This window comes from Cyprinodon tularosa, unplaced genomic scaffold (assembly GCF_016077235.1).
Source record: "Cyprinodon tularosa strain WSP-4 unplaced genomic scaffold, ASM1607723v1 ctg44, whole genome shotgun sequence".
NCBI lineage: Eukaryota > Metazoa > Chordata > Actinopteri > Cyprinodontiformes > Cyprinodontidae > Cyprinodon > Cyprinodon tularosa.
This window is the reverse complement of record NW_024039163.1, coordinates 1893955-1916581: the sequence shown is the minus strand read 5'-3', so window position 1 is coordinate 1916581 and position 22627 is coordinate 1893955. Positions and strand designations below refer to the sequence as shown.

Here is a 22627-nt window from a genome sequence, read left to right as displayed (position 1 = left end):
AAATTGCGGTATTCTCTCCCACTTACATTTATGTCTCATTGTATAATTTAATTTCTACCTATATTTATTTGTTTATTGTATTTTTAATTAATTGTGTGCTTATTTATTTATTGAGCATTTATTTATTTATTTATTTATTTATTTATTTATGTATTTATTTTTAAATATGGCAGAGTTGGTCCTCCATACAGCAGGAAACAAACTACTACTACTAGAAAACACACTGAACTTATATATGAGTTATATTTAAAAATTATCACTTCTGAAATCTAAATTTTTGCTGATTCGCCTGCGGTCTTGTTTTCTTGTTTTTTTTTCTTCGTTTTTTTTTTGTGGATGCAACAAACTTTAGCTGCATTTACCGCCACCTACCAGATTGGAGTGTTATTGTCAATTACGTCAGAGTGAAATTAATAATACAATTATAATTCCATGGTATGCACAGATCCGCACATTTATATCCATACACACTCACATATCAGTTTCTATGTGTGTATATGCACTTGCATACACAAACCTATATAAATACTTTATGTTTTTTTTTTATTTCTAACAGAATTTCATTTATTTCCTATAATATTTATCATAGAAAGTGCTATTTTCTCTCTATTCAGTATTGACTTTAAGTGCTGACGTTAACACACGTTCCACTGTTTTCATCCCATTAATTCATCTGCTTTAAGAAACGATCTTTATTTTAAGGTCGCAAAAACAGCTCTGTCGTCACTTCCGCCCTAAGGAAGAGGCGGGACTAGTTTGTTTTGATCAGTTTTTAAGCACAGACAGGCCTAATTACGATTAAGTTCATTTGAATTCGTGTTTTTATACCCTCCCGCCAATAACGAGTGATAGTTTGAGAAAAGATTGGGGTGGGATTTTTCTTCATAGATTATGAATCTTTAATCTTCTCTTCAGCTGCGGCACCCCAGACATCCATTATGACGTGTTTGACATAAATTCATGTAAAGACATAATTAATTTTTTTATCTAAACAACTGCAAAGGGGAGCAATTGCTTTTATTTGCATCGCCATTTCATATGTGGTGGTGAAGCGCATCAGTTCCAGAGCTAGAGTTTGCAGACTGTACCGTCTGTGTGCTTTGTGGGTGGGGGTGGAGATCCTCCTCCTAAAAACAGTCATCACCAAGCAGCTTCACTCCATGCAGCACCTTCGATGATCCAAAATCGAGGATAGATCACTTAATTTTTGCATATGTTGTTTTTGTTTTGTTTAAACCTATACAACAACTTACTGGAGTTTTTAATATTTTAGTTTTTTTTTTCATGTTTTTCTAGCCAACATAACAGAAAGGTAGGTGTTATTTTGGACCGTTAGGGATCAGTTTAACGTGAGTTAGCCATTACAACTTCACCACCATGATGTTTTCGGTTTTTGATCGTTGCTTCAGGGTCAACTCTGATGTTTATTTGTACTTCGATGGGGGAAAAAATGCGTGAATTAAAAAAAAAAAAAAAAAAAACAATTGAAAATCGGTAGGGGACGTGACGTAGCTGCTAGAAGATTCCACACATTTAACGTTAAAAGCTCGAGCGGTTGAAGGTGAACGCAAACGTCTCTTCAAAGTCGTTTATATCTGGCAGGTTTCGTGTAAAACAAACAAACCAGGCGTATCGGAATCTATCGTAAACTTAACGACGTATTAGAACGTCCTTTATTTTGGCTAACCTCCCTAAAATGTTCATTTAAAGTCAACTCATGAGATCATCGGTCACTTCTTCAACCAAGTTTTGCTTTGTTTTCATCTTTTATTCGTCCATCTATGTTACGTGACTCTAGGTTGGTGGTTTGATCTAGAAACTGTAAAGCAGAGTGGCATTTTAACACCTAAACATCCCCTTAAAGCTACAGTGTGTAATAATTACAGGGATATACAGTCAGAAATGTAATATATTATACATAACTATGTTATTTATCATCATCTACGAGCTCAGCCTCTTAACCTTAATATTTGCGTTGCCTTCGAATTTGTTATTTATAATTACATAGGAGCGGGTCTCGCAGCCATGGAGGCAGACATCTTTGCGCTACGGCAGCGCAGAGCCAACAAACTAGAGATTGCGAGATCGCCCATTACGGGTATATTTATTATCTTAAGTCTACATGAAATCTATACCCTACACAGACTAATGAAATACTATCTGTAAAATTATCTATGTAAACAAACCTCATCACTTGAGAAGGTAGGTGATGCGGACGTCGTGGAAGACATTTTGTCCCGTAACGCTCGCCGTACTGTTGGGGGGGAGAAGCGGTGGGGGGGAGATGTTCATGTTGCTGCAGTCTGCAGTCTGGACGTTAGATGTCGCTGAAAATTACACACTGTAGCTTTAAGCTGTTATTATAAATGAACTCAGATGATAAACATCAGTCATTGTGGCTTAAATTGCATCATTATTACAGTCATTTGTAAAACCTCACAATGTGATAAGTTAAAAGTTAGATATGTTTTTTTTTCATATTCCTGATATTAATGAATTAACATGTTTATTATTAATAATAATGAATCAACTTTATTGATCTCACATTGGAGAAAGTTATCTCTGCTTTAACCCATCCTCTTCAGGGAGCGGTGTGGGGTTAAGGGTCTTGCTCAGGGACCCAGAGTGCAGGCTGTGGGGATCAACCTTCTCAGAGCACAAGCACACTGCTCTAACCACTAGGCCAACACTCCCCAATTATTGAATTTAAAGGTGACATCAGGATGTATTTAATACAAACAGCCCAGCTTGACTTCAACAAGTGGTGTCAAAACTACACATTTGTTACTTAAGTAGAAGTATAGATACTGCCGTTTAAAAACACACTGGTAAAAGTTGAAGTATCAACTTGACCTCTTTACTCAAGTAAAAGTGAAAAAGTATGTGCTCCAAAATCTACTTAAAGTATAAAAGTATAAAGTAACCTTTAAAAAGTGAATTGAAAGCTCAATTTTTCGACTATTTTGAAAATTCTTTGAGATAGGGCAAAGGATGAGGGAGGACTTGTTGCTCGCCTGTGTCCGACCTTTCAGACATTTCAACATCTTCTCTGAATCCAACATTGTAGCATGGCATAGACAATTCACGTCTGCAGTTTGAAGAACACCTGCTTGCTTCTGATGATTTCCTTTAGCTAATCGAGTGTTTGCGTTATATGACTCATCCAATTACACTAGTTTTCACTAGATGTGGATGACGCCAATGGTCTGCAGGGGACGGCGCACATGACGTGAAATAAACATTTATAAACATTAAACCAAAGCCAGGAGTAACGAGTAACGTTTTTTTTTAAAAATGTAAGGAATAGAAAGTAAAGATACATGTGTGAAAATGTAATGAGTAGAAGTCAGAATTAGGAAGAAAAATAAGCAATGGAGTAAAGTGTAGATACCTAAAAAGTGTACTTAAGTAGAGTAACAAAGTATTTGTTTCTGAAATATCTGTTGGGTTGAAGGCAGAGATGTCAAGTAAAGGAGTTTTGAGGAAGAGTGGAGAGGCCCAAACACAGAGACTCCTGCTGTATTCTGTGAATTGAGGAGCCTTAGCATCTGTTTATCCATAGTCCATAATCAAAGCAGCAATCTATCAGGAATTTTATAGTACTTTATGGTCAATTTTATTTTGATTGGCTGACTTATTCAGCTGACCTAAACACTATAGATGATCTATGGTGTGCTGCTTAGAGGAAGATGAGCATCTTTATAACAAAGTGTGCATGTTAAACACACTGTTGAACTGATTTTATGGTGCTTTTTTTCTTTTCTAGTCCTACTGATCATCCCATGCATTTTCATCACTTTCACCAAAATTTTAAGATGCACATACTCCAACACTAGGCTTGCTGGGGTTAATTGGATCAAACCTACAGCCCTTTGTTAAGTTAGTTGCAATGAATATTTCTTGGATTTTTAAAAATTTTTTATATTTTTTTTTTTATTGACACTACTGTAGTTGTGGAGTAGGGGTATATAAACAAACAGTAAAGTTAAGAATTTTACTGCGACTTAAACATAAAAGAAAGGTAAAATTTCATTGCCAGTCTTTACAAATAGATAATAAAAAACAATGAGAAACATTCTTAGGTGGAACTTAAGCATTCCTCAAGATCCAAAGTTGTTTCATTAAATTATTTTATCTCAGCAGAATTGACACAAAAGATTGTTTTAGTTTAGCTTTAATGTAACCATCCTATAACTCTTCTTTTTTTTTTTAACACATTGTTCAGCTTAGTTCTGGTCCGTAAACAGGTCGGCCTTGTTTTTGGTAGTGGCAGCACACCCAAAGCACACTCCCTTATCTTCACAAGAAGCTGTCCTCTACTGCTGACTTTCAGCTCAAGCGTATTATATACCTTATGTCAGATTTAGCTTCAGTATCTTTAGGTGAAGGTTTTTGATGCCGTACCTTGATAAAATAACATTAAAATATTTTGTATATAATGAAAAGTTATTTCAACTGAAATTCCTGGAATCATGTTTGTGTTTTCTTACTGGAACGGTTTTCTATTTGTAAGAAATGCTTTCCACATCAGGATAAACCTCCAGAGATGTCTCACTATAGCCTCCCATAGAGCGAAATAATTGCAAATTCAAGATCTTTGATGAATATGTTGTATTTGTCTGTATTCTAGGTTTGTGCATAGAACCCTTAAGTTACTTTTTGCATGATTTTAATCAGAAATCTGTCTCATGTTTAAAAACAATCCTGTTGATATTGTAGACAATTATAACCCCCGCTGCTGTAATCCTCATCTTGTATGTCAGCATGGTGATTTTTGCTATTTCTGTTCTCAGATGAGTCAGGCTGAGCAGGTGCCTGAGGACATGCCCGCATGCCACACAGATGAGACAGCAGCTTCAGGTAAGCTCAGCTCTAAAAGCCCTTTGACACCTCAAAGGATAGTCTACTAAGGAGGGGTTTTGACTTAAAATACCTTTTGGATGAGGGTGGGGTTGGCCGAATTGATGTGAAGGAATTTCCCTTTTGCAAAGAAAATCCAGGAATGCAGCTTTTAGTTTAAATAACAACATACCCGATGAACATCTAACAAACATTTATACTAACACAGAAAGACTTCTGTGGACGCTAGAGTTCTGTTTTGTTATCACTGAAACATCCTCCTCATTGCTTATTTACCCTGAAAGCTCAGATTGTTTCGCAGCATTTCTCAATGTAATACAATGGAAACTAGAAATCAGATTGTTTCTATGACTTCATGCACAATTGGTTTATTATAAGTGACTTTCATCATCCTTTGTTTTTCTTTTGTTAGTAAACAAAGCACTCTGTTTATAATTGCCATAATAGGACCATGTGACTGCAGGTGCTATATTGCTTAAAGGTACAGAAGATGATCTTTTATTTCCGGGTGGATCATCTAAATAAGTGGTCCTCCTAATTGTCAAACATTCTGGTGATATGTTTGCCTAAGGCCGTCCTACGTGCTCGCCCTGTTAGCTCTCTTTTTCTGCGCACGCGCACTTTCAGTCTATATATGTGGTGAGCTACGGTTTCAGACAGTCATTGAAGCTCACATTTCTCACCGTGGTTGTGAGAGAAAAAGTGTCTACAAAGTGTATGAGAAGAAAAGAAAAGGCTCAGAATTCAATTCAATTCAATTTATTTATAAAGTGCCAATTCACAACACACATCATCTCAAGGCACTTTACAGTTCACCAGATTATACAGTCAAATTTATTCAGTTTTCTATCAGTTGTCTATCAAAGGCAAACCAGTTGATTGCAAAAACTCATTAATGGTAATCCCTCACACGAAGCATGCTTGTAGTGACAGTGGAGAGGAAAATTCCCTTTTAACACGAAGAAACCTCCAGCAGAACCAGGCTCAGCTTGAGCGACCATCTGCCGAGGCCGACTGGGGTTCAAGGAGACAGAAGCAGAGATAAAAAAGTACAGAATATACACACAGAATTGCACAGAGAGCTCTCCACGCAAGGCATTCTGGGATTTGCTGTCACAGCAGCGTGCTGTTGCCATAGGCTGTCGCTACCCGACAGCAGGGACTCATAACAAAGATGGCGCAGGCACCACGTGGTAGAGGAGGAGTTACGTAACCAACAGAGCAAAGAAGCAGTGATTGTCTTTCCGAACGGTCAGTTAACTGAGTTTGCTATAAAGTCCACTATATAGTACAGCTGTATGTGGACACATTAAGCTTGTATGAGTTATGAGAACAGCACATTCAGACAGAACTAGTTCTTTCCAGAGGGGTCCGCAAGCCTCCTGTATTTTGGCCCAGTTGTATTGATAGCAATTCCCTGACTTGTTTGTTTTTTACAAGCTTAAAGGCTTGTCTCCGGCCTTGAGCTCATTTTGCAAACAGAAATCTATATTTTTGCTGCTGCTGCTATTAGATTAATGACCTCCTCTTTGCTGGGTAGTATTTATGTTGTTGCAGGATTTTTAAAATTTGGATACTGATATTTTCTCAGCACTTTCCCAGCATCTTGCCCGAGAACCTGCACCGACCAGTTGGCCACAAATTTTCTCTTAGATCTCCAACAAGTTTCTGGAACTGTGTGAGGTTCCTTCATGCTTAAAACACTCCACCGTCATTCTGATCTCCAAGAAATGCATTGTTTTGAAGATAAATGATGACAGACCTGGGGTCCGTTTCATGAAGTAGGTATTTCTGAAAACTCCCAGGTGTTCTAAACCTGAAATCAGGGAAACTCTGACTTTTCCGTTTCACAAAGAGAGTTTCCTCAACCTTTGTTTCAGTTACCGTAGTAACATCCTCCCCAGAGCTAACCTGGTCTGGAGCAGGTTTTCTTCAGTAAACTCAGATTCTCCTCTGTCTCCGCTCTCCTTACAGCCAATCACGTTGTTTTATTTCCTGATTTAGTACAATTTTACTCACAGTTTTGTGCATAAATAAAACAGAAATAATTAACTAGGTCCATTAGATACATTAGGTTTTAAAAACAAACATTGCACATCCATTTGACGTGGATTTTCTTAAAGAATGATTGGCACTTTTTCATAGAGAATGAAATAATTATAGAGAGATGATTTTACAACTCAGTTGACACAATATGAGATTTATATGTTTTTGGTTTGCTTAATATAACCGACATGCAAACCATTTTATTTCTATTTATTTATTTTTACTGTACATGAAGAAATACTAAAATTATTTCAGATTACACATAAATAGATTCATTAATTCCGCAGGTGAAAAGGAATTACTTTAGGGTTAGGATTCAATCGATGATAACAACCCACTGAGCCTACTGGCACAATCTGAAGCCATTCCATGGGACTGATAAACTGATAACATCCGAGCGGCTACAAACGGCCACTTAGTATTTACTGTGTGATGGAAGACAGAATCAACATGATGCACAGGTCCTCTCTGTTAGAACAATGTTTTTATTCTTCGTCCTGTACGATCTTTTTTCATTTGTCATTATTGGTCACAAGTTTGATAATCAGTCCTCCAAAAACTACCTTATTATAAGTTGATGCATCCTGTAACTGATAAACCTAATCATGTTGTTTTCATTGTTTTAAATCATCAGACAGCAATAAGGACCACCCACAGACGCAACCAGGCATGTTCGGCCGATTGGCGGGGGGGTTGTACGGAGCCACGAAAGCAACGGTTGGCGGCGTGACATGGATAGGAGGAAAGAGCCTGGACCTCACTAAGACAGCAGTCTGCACCGTGGTAGCCGTGCCTGCAATGGGGGTGGGGCTGGTGAAGGGGGGAGTGTGTGCTGTGGCGGGCGGAGTGACAGCCGTCGGGTCTGCAGTCGTCAACCAAGTTCCACTAGGAGGCAGCAAAAAGAAAGACAAGTCTGACTGACATGGAGCAGAGCAGAATGAACACACTGCTAAGTTTCTGCAGCTCACACTCCCGTTTATGTTTTTGCATTCCTAAGCAGGAGAAAAGAAGCAGAGGACTTCAAATTTCAATATGCAATTTTTTCTTTTTTTTTTTGTTGGTTTTAGGTTGTTTTTTTATGTTGTTATAGACATTCACATTTGTTCATAAATTTTTCAATACTTGTATGTAGAAATAAAGCAATACAGCATATAAGAGCTGGGTTGTCATCGACAGAAGCAAACATTAGGAGAAAATGGCAGGCGAGAATATTTAACTTTTTGTTCCATGACAATCAGTGATGATCTGTGCCTTACAATCAGTTCTTATTTTGGACTTAAAAAAAACACACACTGTCAAATAACAAATACCTGGGAACTCTCTAGACACGATTCTTCATGATAAATGATCCGATATATCTAGTGCTGTATGTGGAAATGAACGTTCTGAGTAATATTGACTATTTCTGGGCTGGTTGACTTTATTAAACTTGAAGGTTTTCTGTGTCTTCCATTTCAATTAGCATGCTCTTCATATGTGGTAAATCCTTCTTGTGCTAATCTTTACACCTTAGTAGAAGATCCCTGCTTCAAATATTTAACTATTATTGTGGAGATTATGATTTGAAACATTTTTTTGTAATTGAAATATTTCTTGTATGCATTAGATCTTGAAAAATAAAACTTTTTAAACTTAATATATGAAGCTAGTTTTATTTTTTGAAAATACTTTTGAACAAAACCAAACCTGAAATTTCGCTTTGAAATGTTGAGTTTTAAAAATGTGAAATGCATCAAATTTTAACTAATGAGCTATAATTTTCTTTAACAATTCAGAGGTGGTATGTTTGCTTTGCTTTCTGGTAAAATGTGACTTTATCTAGCAGTGCAATAATTGACTTCAAAAATACAATTTTCACTGATAAAACTATATCTGTATAAACTAAATGTTTATATAGAACAAATTTCTATTAAACTAATTCTTCCCATTGAGAATTTAGGTCAGTAGAGTTTTGCTGAGATGCTGTTTAATTTTTATCTTAGCAATTTTTTACTTGATCCGAGTATACCATTTTCTTAAAAACTGCAGCGTTTTCTAAACTAGATAGTTTCCCCCCCGCTGTATAGTGTGTTTAATCGTTTATACTTTATTATTGTTTAGTTTTTTTAGTCTTGTACATAATTGTGTGCTCCCTTTTGTTATCATATATTTAAATGCAGACTATGACAGCACCACTGCTGATAAGGGACTAAAACCAGACTGATACGTAATTAAAAAGAACTGCCAGAAAAAGATAAAACAACAACTGAATATAATAATATAGGCAGATAGAGTTTTAAAATTGTTTAAATACTTAAATATTTGTATGTCTTGTAAATTCTCAGCCACAAACAAATTAAACCGCCTCTGTTCAGGTTCCTTTTTAACAAAGATGGCTTCCTTTACTCCTCTATTAAACCATCTGTCCTCCCTTTCCACATCTAGATATTTTGATCTTCAAAGGTTATCTCAGAAACTCCTGACACATATGGAATTGAAAGGTTTTCTCTCTGTTTTCTCCTCTGTGTTGGAAGCAGCGTTGTTATTACTGACAGTTTTTTCTTTCCTGATTTGACCTGAGCCGCGACTTCTATCCCAGAGTCTGACATGTTGACACATCCCTGACATGCCGCAGTGTCACAGCTGTTAGGTTTTTATTTGCTGTTTCATTTGGCTCCCAACCTCCTGATGTCGATGACCAGTCCACCCTCTCATGTCAAACGATCGTAGGTCAGGGCCCTCAAAGCGGAGAGTATTGCACAATACTTTTGGGAGGTTTAATTCTGGTGATACCTTTAGGGTCGCGTTAACCATTTAAAATGAGCTCAGGTTTGTTGCTGTTTGTTTTACCAGCAGGAGCAAGAACAGTTTTTATTTGTGAAAATGTTCTTTTGGGGCCACATTTTTGTGAAATGCTCTGACTTCTTCCTCATCCTGTCATCTCATTAGAATTACAGGCACCAATGCAATTTTACAGAGGTTTTGGGTGATAGACCAACACAAAGGAGTGTAAAACTGAAGCTTTAGCTTTCAAATGAAAGTCTGAAAAGTGTTGGGGGCCTCTTTGTTTGTATCCACCAAATAAAACTCAGTGCAGCGTCCTGTATTTTCTTTAGAAGTCAAAAATAGAGTCTACCTGTGAGAAATTGAAACTCACTGTGATTCCAGCTGCTCTTTGAAAGTCTCAGTAATGTTAGAAAACAAGACTGTCTCCTGTTTATGACTAGATCTCTTGGTTTTTGCATATGTGGATGCATACATATAATTTTATTTTAGATTCCCATAACATACTGCTACATTATATGGTTTTATTGATAAAAAGCCAGAAAAAATTTTATCGGGAAAAAATGGAACATAAACAATTTATCTGTTTTTTGTTTTTTTTTTATCTCTTTGTCCCTTTTTCTGTTACGTTTCCTATCATGCATTTAACAGTAGTTTCTAACAGTTGTTGTTCTCATTAAGGAGATTTTTCTTTGCAGTTTGGTCTCTTTGTACTCGCTTCGACATCTTTGGAGAATCTATGTAGTCATTTGTAAATGCAAACTCACAATAAAAACACAAAGTCTTAAATATTTCATCAAGTTCCTAAATTCGTAAAGAGGACTGAAATCAACTGATCATCATGTGTTGGTTATGTATTGTATGACCATAGATAATTTTTATTCACTGTTCAACAACTGCTTCAATATATGAAGTGATTTGCCTTTATGTTCCCAATTGACCCCCTGCGTTTGTCTCTGTTTACTCCTGAGGGGCGGTCATGATCATTTCTCCAGACGAAACCACAATCTTTGGTTGAGCGTTCCATTGCTCTGCAGCCGCGATGTCTCTCTCTGCATGACATAAAATATATTGTTACATCTGGACATCCATTCATCATGATCTTTTTGCTGTTTTCTTTCTTAATTAATAAATCCCTTACTTCCTTTGCCGCTGCGGCATGACGGTTCACAGTTTATACCCTGCCCTGACACACACACCGATGTGCTACAGTGAATGTACACCTGGAAAAGAAAGACATTATTTGAACTTATTTGTCAGAAAAATATAATAGACTTGTTTTGGTTAGGGTGCTGAAATTATTACGTTTTCTCTCAGAGGCTCCATTGTATGGGTGTTCACAAAGGTGAACATTTTGAAAATAAAACGCCGATAGTGACTTGGAAATTCCAGTCCAGAGGAGGAACCAACAGGGACCAGGGAGGAGAGGTATCTGTCGTCACTATATGGACATCTTGAATGGAGATCAAGCACAACTCACGTTAACATGGGGGTACAAGAACAAGGTATCTTATGAAAAATACTTATGCTTCAGTGTATAGCTTTGTAAATAACCAATAACTATAATTTGTTACAGATATGTCCAAAATTAGTCATACGACTAAACAGATTTTTTTTAATAAATAATTCAATATATTTTTTCCCCCTGATAATACATAAGAACAATGTGTCATGATCTGGCCTGTTTGCTCTCCCTTAATTAGTAATTCCTCTCACCTGCCCTCTTCCTTCCCTGCCTCAATCATAATTTATTCCTCTCACCTGTTTCCTCTTGGTTATATTCAGTTCATCCTGAGCATTCAGCCCCAGATCATTGCTTGTCTTTTTGTTAGTCTGTCTGTTCACTTTGATTTGATGGTTCATGTCCTGGTTCCTAGCTGCCAGTGGAAAGAGGGTTTTAGTGTTTGTCTTGTCTCCTGATCGTCCACTGTTCCTCCCCTGCGGAGTCCTCTGGGTTTTTGGCTCATTATGGGGGAGGTTCAGTTTTTGTCTAAGTAAGCCTGGCTCCAGGAGGAGACCAGTTTAAAATCCTGCTTCAAGTTCCGGTTCCTAAGTCCTGTCTCGGCTACCCTCTTCCACTGTGCCTGCCTGTCTGCACCTGATCCTGTCTGCTCCTGTGCATGACCACCTGGTCATGCTTCTGGTCCCAGTCAGACTCTGAACCCTCCTGGAAGCCTGTGGATGCCTGGAAGTCTGGATCCTGCCACCTGTTTCTGTTCCTGCCTGATCTGGATTCTGCCTGTTTCGTCTGTTCCTGTCTGTTCTGGATCCCTCACCAGGATCCCCTTCCAGCATGACCTCTGGGACTGCAGCACTGGGGACACTCGTGGTCTGGACTGTTAAACCAGGTAAGTGACCAACACGGATAATCATCTATCAGTTGATTGTGGTCACTTACCTGTGTTTCTCCCCCAGAGTGTCTGAGATTGGGCGGTGCCCCGCCTCCCCACGCCTGCATAGTCCGCGAGCCACAGCTCCGTTTTTGTTTTGTTTTTATTTTAATAAACCCTTTGAACTTTCCTACTGACTGTCTCTCCTGAATACTGGGTCCACCTGTCCTCGGTTCATGACACAATGCCTTAAAAAAGGATAATTAAAAAAATGTACAAGTTTTTTTTTTTATGAAAGAAAAAGGAAATACTTTCAGCTGAAAAAAAATAGATTTTGAAAAAGTTTTATATGCTTACCATTTATCCACGATAAAATCCTTTTTATTCTTTTTTTTTTGCCATCGCAGCCATTAAAACCCCTTTATTGATTGCTCAGCAGCTTTTTACACATTTCCACGGTTATTTTGGTATATTTAAGAGTCTTTTCACAATCACTCTTATCTTTAGCTCCCTTCACATATTTCCGTGTTAGATTAAAGTAAAGACTCTTGCTAGGTCACTCCAATGTGCGATTAGTACTCCTGGTGAAATGCATAATTAAAAGATTATTTGCTCAGAACAAGTTAATGGCAAGTCTCTCATTCTCTTGCCATTTTCTGCTTGGTATTAGCTTTTATCTTAAAAAGTGAAAGATCTTTTATTTTGTAGAGAAACTTCTTATTTGCTGAATTATTCCCTGTTTACCCCAAGTCATTAACTTTTTCATAGCAAAACGTTCCTCTCACACAGATCAATACACACTATGGAAGCCATCCTGATAAGGGTGATTAACAGATATATAAAGAATTAGCATAGTATAATTAAGTGTAAAGAAGTGTTTCTGTTACCCATCAATCAGAATGTCCCACTGGGGTAAACTGTGAGGGTTGGGACCTATGGTTGCCCAGCAGCGTCCAAGAGTCAGAACCAGTGCCGGATCTGTCTTCTCAAGCAGCTGAACTTCCACATACACAGGATCCCGCAGCACTTTGGTAACGGGATAGTCTGAGTCCATAAAGTAGGAGTTGTAGGCAGCTTCCACTGTGAGACCAAGTACATAAGTTATGAAAGCCAAGTTTATGGATTTATTAACATTAAGAATCTCTTAGCGACACCTACTGACCTTCGTTGCAACCCTTTGTAAGGCATTGGCCATTGGCCAACCTCAAGGCCACTCTGATGGGGCCAAGAGCAGCAACCGGTAGAGGAGGATCACCTGATACCACTTCAACCACCAACGTCTCAACTGAGGTGCCAATGTACTTACACTGGAAGAGCAATCTGAAAACAACTGGGGTTCAGCTGTCATTTCTTTTTCTTTTTATGAATGATACTTTTTCAGTGTTCACCTACTCATAGCTGCTGTCCCTGGTAATGGCTCCAAAAGGCCCGACACCAACTTCGTATGAAGAAGTCATCCTGTTCTCATAGATTATAGCACCAGGCTCTTCCTGCAATGTGTAAAAAATGGAAAATGTGTTAATTGTTGAAAATGGACTGAAATAAGGGTGAAAATAACACAAATGTAGACTTTACCATGACAACAGTGCCACAAGCAGTAACAGGAAAGTGATAGATAGCGAAAACTGAATTAGAGTCAACATGTGTACAGCCTTGACCTCCTTCCAACAGCGAGATTGTTTCAAGGTCAATATTGGGCAGGGTGACATCTCTGGCCACAACAACAATAAACTGACCATCCTTGGTACATTGGACTGTCACTAGTGGAACAAAGAAAGTAAATGGTAAGGTAGAATCAGAATCAGAAATACTTTAATAATCCCAGAGGGAAATTACTTAGGATGTAGGATATACATATTTCTAGTTCTAAGAACTCCAGATTAATCATATTTATTTCCCTGTAGTTTTGAGAGGTATTTTAAAAAGGTTAGTCTATTTTAGTAAAAAAAAAAAACAGCAGGTTTAACACTCACCTCCTTTCCCAAAGTAGCATGACTGACCATCAAAGCAACAGTCTCTGTCTGTACATTCAGCTGCGGTGATGCCTGAAACTCCACATGGGACTCTTGAAGCGCTAGCCACTTCACAGCTTTTAGGGGTGGGAGTTCCAGGGGTTTGTGGTCTCTTGGAAGGGACTTTAGATGTTTGCCTTTGAGGGAATTGGGACATTGATTGATCTGAATAAGGAAATTGCTTTTTTGCATTCTGAGGGTCTGAAGGCTTTTGAGATCCAGGGAAGGTATTTCCTGGGGGCGAAACAACGGGATTTTGAGGGAATCCAGGCCATTGAAACTGGGGATTTCCTGGGGGGCTAGGCTTCTGAGGGTCTGAAGGAATTTGAGATCCAGGGAAGGTATTTCCTGGGGGCGAAACAACGGGATTTTGAGGGAATCCAGGCCATTGAAACGGGGGATTTCCTGGGGGGCTAGGCTTCTGAGGGTCTGAAGGATTTTGAGATCCAGGGAAGGTATTTCCTTGGGGTGAAACAACAGGATTTTTAGGGATTCCAGGCCATTGAAACGGGGGATTTCCTGGGGGGCTAGGCTTCTGAGGGTCTGAAGGATTTTGAGATCCAGGGAAGGTATTTCCTTGGGGTGAAACAACAGGATTTTTAGGGATTCCAGGCCATTGAAACGGGGGAATTTCTGGGCGGCTAGGCTTCTGAGGGTCTGAAGGCTTTTGAAATCCAGGGTTGGGATTCATAGGGTTTGGCATATACGGTTGCTGATTCCCACCCTTCTGAGCCTCTGCTTCTCTCCTGGCTAAGCAGCATAGCAAAGCCAGCGCTGCAAAACAGGTGACCCTCCAGTGACTCGCCATGACCTCACAGTTGTCTGGTCTGGTTAGTCCCCAAGTGTCCACTTCCTGTGTGCTGTTGTATTTAAGTCTTACCAGACATATGGGACTAGAGACTCCACCCCCAAGGAAGTGATTGACGGTGATTTAGTTTATCATATTAGGTCAGGGATTAGAAAACACCATGACATTACGCTCAGATCACAACGACCTTCATGTGGTCTTTGGACTATTTGCAATTTACCATTGACAAATGTTTGTTTTTCTGCTCATGATCACAAACAAACTGATCTTTTCTCTGAACTTTCAAATCAATTTGATCTGTAACTCAGCTGTCAAGCAAATATAATCTTTTTTTTTTCACTGATTGGCTTTAAATTAATGCATCATTGTATAAAAAAAAAATCAACATCAAAAATAAAGCATAAAGGTTTTATATTTAATGATATGCCTGAGTAGGATAATGGCATGACCTTCATTATGCACAATAATTCAATTTAATGATAGCATCACACAGCCTTGACAGATTTATCCTCTGTGCCTTGAGGATACAATTCTCCTGTTGCACCTTATCACAAAGATGCTAAACCTGTTGGAATTGTTGCCTCAGTTTCCTGTTTTTGTGTGTGTTTCCTTTTTTGCCAATATGGCTCTGGGGATAGATGTCCCAGAGCTAGATGATAGCCAAACTGATTTGCTTTCACAAGCACACATAAGGTTCCGCTTGATATTTGTATAGGAAACTTTATTCAAAAATTATTATTTAGGGAGTAAAATAGTTTAAAATTGACAGAGACGGATAGGGAGGTGAGAAAAAAAGAGGAGATAAGAAATAAGGGGAGAGAGAAAGAAGTAGAGACAGGAAAGAATGCATGAAAAGAGAAAAAATAAAACAAAGCAGCAAAAATACACAGCACAGTGGATGTACAGTAAGTCCTAGAAGTCTGGTTCCATACCTGCATGAGAAGAGAGAGACAGGAAACAGAGAACATAACAACTACAAGAAGAATTCAATTCAGTTTGGATTATTTATAAAGCGCCAATTCACAACACACAGGTTCCTTTACAAAGACAATACAACAAAATCATACAGTCAAATTGGTTCAAAGTTTTATATTAGAAAACCAGGTGATTCGACAGCAGTTCCTCACATGAAGCATGCACTACCCCATCTGTCAAGGTCAGGCCCTCTTATCATCCTCATGGAGTCTGTCTCTAAGCGTTTAAGCAGACACATGCTCATTTGTGGCCAGCTGGAGGTCATTTCGTTGGGCTCTGGCAGTGCTCCTCCTGTTCCTCCTTTCACAAAGGTGGAGGTAGTGAACCTGCTGCTGGACTGTTGACCTCCTACGGCCTCCTCCACTTCTTCTGTTGTACTGGCCTGTCTCCTGGTAGCACCTCAGGCCTCTAGACACTATTCTGAAGAACACAGCAAACATTTTTGCCACAGCTCTCACTGATGTGCCATTCTGGATGAGCTACACTGCCTGACCCACTTGTGTGGGTTGTAGAGTCCGTCTCATGCTATCACGTGTGAAACGACCACCAGCATTCAAAAGTGACTAAAAAATCAGACAAAATCATAGGTACTGAGAAGTGGTTTGTGGTTCCCACCTGCAGAACCACTTCTTTATTAAGTGTGCTTTGCTTATGGCCAATAATTTTCTCCTGTTGTATATTTTATTTGCACAGCAGCATGCAAAATTGATTTGCATGCTGCTGTGTGGACAGTTTGATTTCACAGAAGTCTGTTTTGTTTGAAGTTATATTGTGTTGTTTACGTATTCCCTTTATTTTTATATAGCAGTGTACAGTCCTCCAAGGGTGTGGGTGTGTGTGTGGGGGCGGGTCCTATTTCTGAAAGGGTAAATTATTTACAGAAAAATAAGAAAAAAACATGTTTAAAGATGCCAGTAATGATACGTAAGGGTTAAAACTGAGAGAGTTGAGCAGCACTTTTAAAGCTTCAGTCTTAATAATAAGCAACAAATATAAGAGGAGATACAGAGAGACTTTGTAAGTGTGTAAATGTCTTATTAAATATTTGCAATATTATAGTAGTCTGAATCAGACACAAATGTACTGTGTGCTTCTATGCTTTTTTTTCTAAGTCTTTCTGCTGATCTCAAAGCTTTCAAAGCTCTGTACATTATAGACAACTTATGCTTTAGTGGCAGAATTTTAAAAAAAACAATATTTTATGATAGCCAGCGTTGGCAGATAAAAGCATAAGGACAGTGTGTGTAATGATAGCTTGACATGAAAGTATTTATTTACAGGGTCTCTGTGACTTTTTTCTTTTGAAATCACATGTTTATTTACTAGTAAAACACACAATGACCACAATAAGATAGGTAGATGTCTGCTTGACTCTTTTGACTTTTCTACCCCTTATTATACAAGAGAGCTGTGAAATGCAGACTATCTAAATCGATGTGATTAAAGTTGACCACTTTTTTGGGGACAGACTTTTTTTTTGTTGTGTAACAGGACTAACTTATTATCTAATCTATTATAATTGATTCCTGTTCAACTTTGCAATAATAATAATAATAAGCATTTTAAGGAAGGAAGGAAGTTTTTACAATAGAATTGAACAAATTTTATGAATTCTACTGGAATTTGCTTAAGAAACATAGTGAATTAGAAAATTAGGAAAAAAGTTAGCTTACTGAGGTTTCATATTGAGAAATGTAATTTAGAAAACTTATAACAATGAAAATCAGTCTTCAATTACTCTTTTAAAGAGGTGACACCCCATCTCAGGAACAAACGCCTTTTGTTTCTGCACTCCATGCACTCTGTAGACACTTTTAAAAAACAGCCAAAAATTGGCTGTGCACACAGGATTTTCAAATGAACTAATTATCTTATTTATTTAGTTTTTACTTGAACTGTTTTGTGTTACTTTGTGACCCCTGTCTGTGAAAAGTGCTACAGAGATAAAGTTTACTTACTTACTTAAATTGGCCTTTTGTAGCAACAGAACAAATTCTTTGTATTGCATTACTGTAGGTAAAATGTTCTATCATATTTGCTTCTAGAAAATTCTACTTGATTACCATTAAAAGTATTGGTTTGCATATACTGCCATTTTAAAACAGTGCTTAGACACTATACTTCACAATGTAAATTAAGGTGCACAAATGCGAAACACTGATGATTAATAAAAAAATTATATTCATTTCTTAACAAATTGAAAAAAAATCCAAAGACATTAAGGATGAGCTTTAATTCTGCAGGTGATGGAAAGCTTGGACAACAACCAGATTAAATACAGATTAATCCAGATAAAACTAAGCTATTCTCTTCAATTGTAATAAAATTTTTTATTTTTATTAACTAACAAGAGGTTTTTATTTATTCTTCACCTTAGCTTTTCTAAAATCCCAGTCCACAATCCTTGGTGTAAACATTCTTGGTGTCCTTTTTCTAAGGACATTTTACTCTTACTCATTACATCTGAATGCAAATATCTGTACTTTCTACTCCTTCTACTTCTTAAATATAGCTTTTTACTTACTATACATATTGTTAATAACATGACATTATACTTTAACAAAACAGAGGGAAAATCTAGAGAAGAAAAACAGTCTGTCCAGCTGATAGCATCATTGGTGAAGATAGTGAATCAGATTCCCATTTTGTTATATTTAGAATTTTCATGTTGATTATGTTTAAGGTTTTATTTTAATGTTAACACAGTTTTAATGCTGTGAATACCAGAGTGCTGATAAGTATTCTTCTGTTCAGTTCAATCTTTATTATTTTCTCTGAAAAACAATATAGAACAAAATCAGTATCAGTATCCATTATGTTTTCTCTTACAGTACAATACAGTACGCAAAAGAGGAACCCTATTTTCTGTACCTAAAGCTGCTTCGTTCAATTAAATAAAAAAAATTCTTTATTAATCACAAAGGGGAATTAAATGTTGCAGTTACTCATAGTTTTTGTTTTGTTGTTTTTATGTTTGTTGTGTTGATAGCTGTAAGCAGGTAGGATCCTCTGTATCTGTCTCTCTTGCACCGGATCTCGAGAAGCCTTTTACCAAAGACACTCTGTTGTTTATTAACAATCTTCTGAGGAAGATGCTCACTGTTGTCCATAACATTATTCACTTTATTAAAGAATTATCCTTTGTGAAATCATCTCTAGAGGCTCTAGAGGAGTTCCTAGATCAAAGTTGGCCTTCTTAATTAGCTTGTTTAGCTTTTCAAAGTCCTTTGCTCTGATGCTGTTACCCAGCACATGATGGATGAGGAGATCAATCTCTCCGCAACAGACTTAAATAAGATATGTTGCATCTTGTTGCAAATGCCGAAGAACCTAAGCTTCCTTAGGAAGTACAAACTGCTATGTCCTTTTCTTCACCACGCCACAAAGCAGTTCACCAGCTCCCTGTACTCAACTTCTTGTCCATCTCTGGCGCATCAGGTGACTGCAGAGTCATCTGAGTATTTCTGCATGTAACAGGACTCTGTCTGGTACTAGAAGTCAGAGGTGTGCAGAGTAAAAACGAATGGTGAGAATACCGTCCCCTGTGGTGCTCCTGTGCTGTTGACCACTTGATTAGACAGCTGATCCTTCTGTCTAACAAACTGTGGTCTGTTTGTCAGGTAGTCTTTGATCCACACAATTGCTGATGCTTCCACCTAAGTCTTCTGGAGTTTCACACAAAATCAGTCTGAATTGTGTTAAATGCATGGGAGAAATCACAGAACATGATCCTCACAGTGCTATCTGCCTTGTCTAAATGACAGTAGGTTTGTTGAAGTAGGTGTATGATGGCATCTTCAATTTCAACTCCACGTGGATAAAAAAAACAGCATGGGGACCTGATAGCTGTTTTATTTGCCGAGGTGAACAGAAAAGTCTCTCTAGGACTTTCATGATTTGGGTTGTCAGGGCAACAGTCCTATTGTAACTGAGGACTGTTTGCTGCGTCGTCTTTGGTACTGGAACAAGGCAGCAGGTCTTCCACATCACTGGAACATTTCCTGGGTCAGGTGCTGTAGAATCCCACAGAGCTGCTCCGCACTGCCCTTCAGGGCTCTGGAACTGAAGCCATTAGGAGCTGGTGACTCATTACAATTCAGTTTCTCTTGCCTCTTCCTGACTTTGGAGATAGACATGTGAGAGCTGGAGGGAGCAGCACCATCTTCTGATTTGGCTGACAACAAATTGATAGAAGCAGGAGAGTCAGAAGGGCAGGATGTCCATGAGACTGTGCTGATGCTGAGCTTGTTTGTGAACTGAGCCTGTTGAAAATTTTATTCTGTTTATTGACTTTGTACAGACTTCCATTTGTCTGATTATCCTTCTAAAAACTTTGTTTTACCTTTTTAATTAGAAACAATGTACAACCTGCACTTTTTTTACTTTTAACTACGTAAAGGAGTTCAATATGTACTTTTAATTTTAACAAAGTTAATTTTTTACACAGGTAACTGTACTTTTTTAAGAGAAGAACAGGAGTACATTTGAAACCTCTAATTGCCTGCAGTTTTCTATTAAGATGGTGCCCGAGACAGTAAGGTGTACTCCCATTTGACCACATGGTGAAGCTATTTCTCACTTTTTCTGTTGTTGATAGAGCACCAACCTTTTTTTATGCTGATACATGAATAGAATAGGAATAGACAATCCCTTTGCTGTGCCACAATTATTTACAGTAGCAAAAAGATTATAGAAAAAACTTTCACACAAATGTGGGCATTAGCAAAGTGTAGAAGAATAACATACTATTAGAGTTAAAAGATAAGCAATAAAATACTCTACTGGAAAGCGTTTTAATAGTACAAAACTTTGGACCTGGAGAATAAAATAACCAATTTACAGCTTTAGACATTTTTACAGTAATAGATATTTGAAAAGAGCCGCAACATCAGAGATTAGCAAAATGACACAAAGATGTTATTTAAATGACTAAGACGGAAACTGTGCAAAATCAACATGAATCTAACAACTTATTTAGGTTGTTGGGAACAGTGATGGTTATAAAATCTTACAGCTGCTAGGAGGAAGGATCCGTGATAACGCTCCCTGGGTGCAGCAGTCTGTCACTGAAGGAACTCTCCAGTTCTGCAACAGCTTCATGCACGGGATGGGATCCTCCATGGCAGTGATTAAAAAATACAGTAGCTCCAACATTCACTTTGTTTTGTGGATTTACAGAACTTCCAATAGCTGATCAGACGTACAAATTTGTAGAAATCAATCTTTTATTCCAGTATCAAAATCTTGCACTAAGTAATACTGTTAAAATTATTACCTTTGACATAACACATGTATTTAGTATGGATAAAAATGTTAAAATAATATATTCATTCATAATCATTTATTGTATTAATTCATAAGCATCTGTGTATAAGTGGGACCTAGAACTGTTCTAGCTGTTTAGGACAGTTAAACTTATGCCCTAAATTAATAGTGCACATTTTGAGGTCTGTTGCTTTAGTGACTGCTATGCTGCTCTCTTTGTGTCTCCTCTTCTTCTCTTCTCACTGTTCTGCTCTGTCTCTTCTCCCTGTTCTCCTACTTGTATGAAAGTACTAAAGCATAAAGATGATTTGGAAAATGTAATAAAGATTTTTTTTTGTTTGGACAGAAACCAACCTAGGCTTTTATAAACACATGCCTATGACAGCAGCTACAGTGCCTTGTGAAAGTATTAGCCCCCCTTGAAATTTTTGGACTTTTTGCCACAATTTAGGCTTAAAAATATGATTTACCAAGCTTTAAACCTCCCAAGGAGCACTGCGCAAGTGATTACATAAAAATGTACGGAGTATCATGGGAGTATCATGCTACTGCAAATATATATATGTGTGTGTGTGTGTGTTTTATGTAAATAGACTTGTTGGTAATCTCTCAGTAGCTTCTGAGATTGTGATCACGCAGCTGTCAATCATGATTAAAGGCACACTATGCAACATTTTTCAGTTAATTAATGTGTTCCATAACGTTTTGGATGATTAAATGAGTCATTTCAGGTTGAACAAAGGTTTTCTCGGCCGCCCTGGTGGTCTGTGGGGGAAATACTGCACTTGCAACTGCAGGAGCACCGACCCGCACCCACAGGCTCAGAAGTCTCGTGAGAGTCAGTCTTGCTTTACAGCGAGAACTGCTAGACGCCCCCAGTTAAAAGCATTCTCGTTGCTAGCACAGTGGCAATCTTTGTGCAGTTATGCTACTTTCACGCAGCAAAAGCAGCAAAATCGCGTCTGCTGCTTCATTTTTGCTGCTTGTACCAGTTAGTTCTGACGCGTGGCTGAAGCAGCTTTGCTGCTCTGACTGCAAAAGTGTGTCTGACGCGCATTGGACGGAGCTTCACTATCCTTTCTCTGCCTTGCAGCTATATTTGCTGTGATCAGTGGGAATAAAGTAGTTTTAATATGTGTTTAAGTGAGAAAATCCACCTGAAAACGTAATCAGTGCAGTCAGTTCATTCAGATTATTATCCTGCCTTCAATATTTTTTCTGTCGGAGCCGCTCAGACCCCCACATACCAGGTATGCGCCGACAGCAGGGATCCCGTCATCAGCAGCCTCTGGCCGGGTCGCCTCCTCGCAGTTCACTGCGGCAGCTGGTAGGTGTTTTTCATCTAAATAATCCAAACTGCATATTCTGCCGGCAGATTTCTGCATTTTCAGTTAATTTAGGCGTCAATAAACTGTTTAAGAGGAATGATCATCAGCGCTGTGTCTCTCTCCCTGCGTCAGATGCTTAAACGCGCTGCTTCAGCTTCTCAGACGTGCTGCGCCTGCATCTCAAAACGCGCCGCGGGACCTTTTGCTGCGCCTTGACGCGCATCAACCATTGACTTTGAA

At 38.2% G+C, this 22627-nt stretch overlaps 2 protein-coding genes across 2 annotated transcripts; one reads left to right on the top strand and one right to left on the bottom strand.

Moving 5' to 3' along the window:
- Positions 1 to 763: 763 nt before the first annotated feature.
- tmem263 (transmembrane protein 263) lies at positions 764 to 8542 on the top strand. The gene is made up of 3 exons (XM_038300098.1): positions 764 to 1312; positions 4794 to 4860; positions 7541 to 8542. The coding sequence occupies exons 2-3, from the start codon at positions 4794 to 4796 to the stop codon at positions 7825 to 7827; spliced, it is 354 nt and encodes a 117-aa protein (XP_038156026.1). The 5' UTR covers positions 764 to 1312; the 3' UTR covers positions 7828 to 8542.
- A 1641-nt stretch (positions 8543 to 10183) lies between these two features.
- Positions 10184 to 14837, bottom strand: LOC119793113 (zona pellucida sperm-binding protein 4-like). The gene is made up of 8 exons (XM_038300097.1): positions 13973 to 14837; positions 13575 to 13759; positions 13392 to 13489; positions 13162 to 13319; positions 12887 to 13079; positions 10975 to 11122; positions 10811 to 10892; positions 10184 to 10721 (listed from the first exon to the last, which is right to left on the bottom strand). The coding sequence occupies exons 1-8, from the start codon at positions 14817 to 14819 to the stop codon at positions 10630 to 10632; spliced, it is 1803 nt and encodes a 600-aa protein (XP_038156025.1). The 5' UTR covers positions 14820 to 14837; the 3' UTR covers positions 10184 to 10629.
- Positions 14838 to 22627: the final 7790 nt, after the last annotated feature.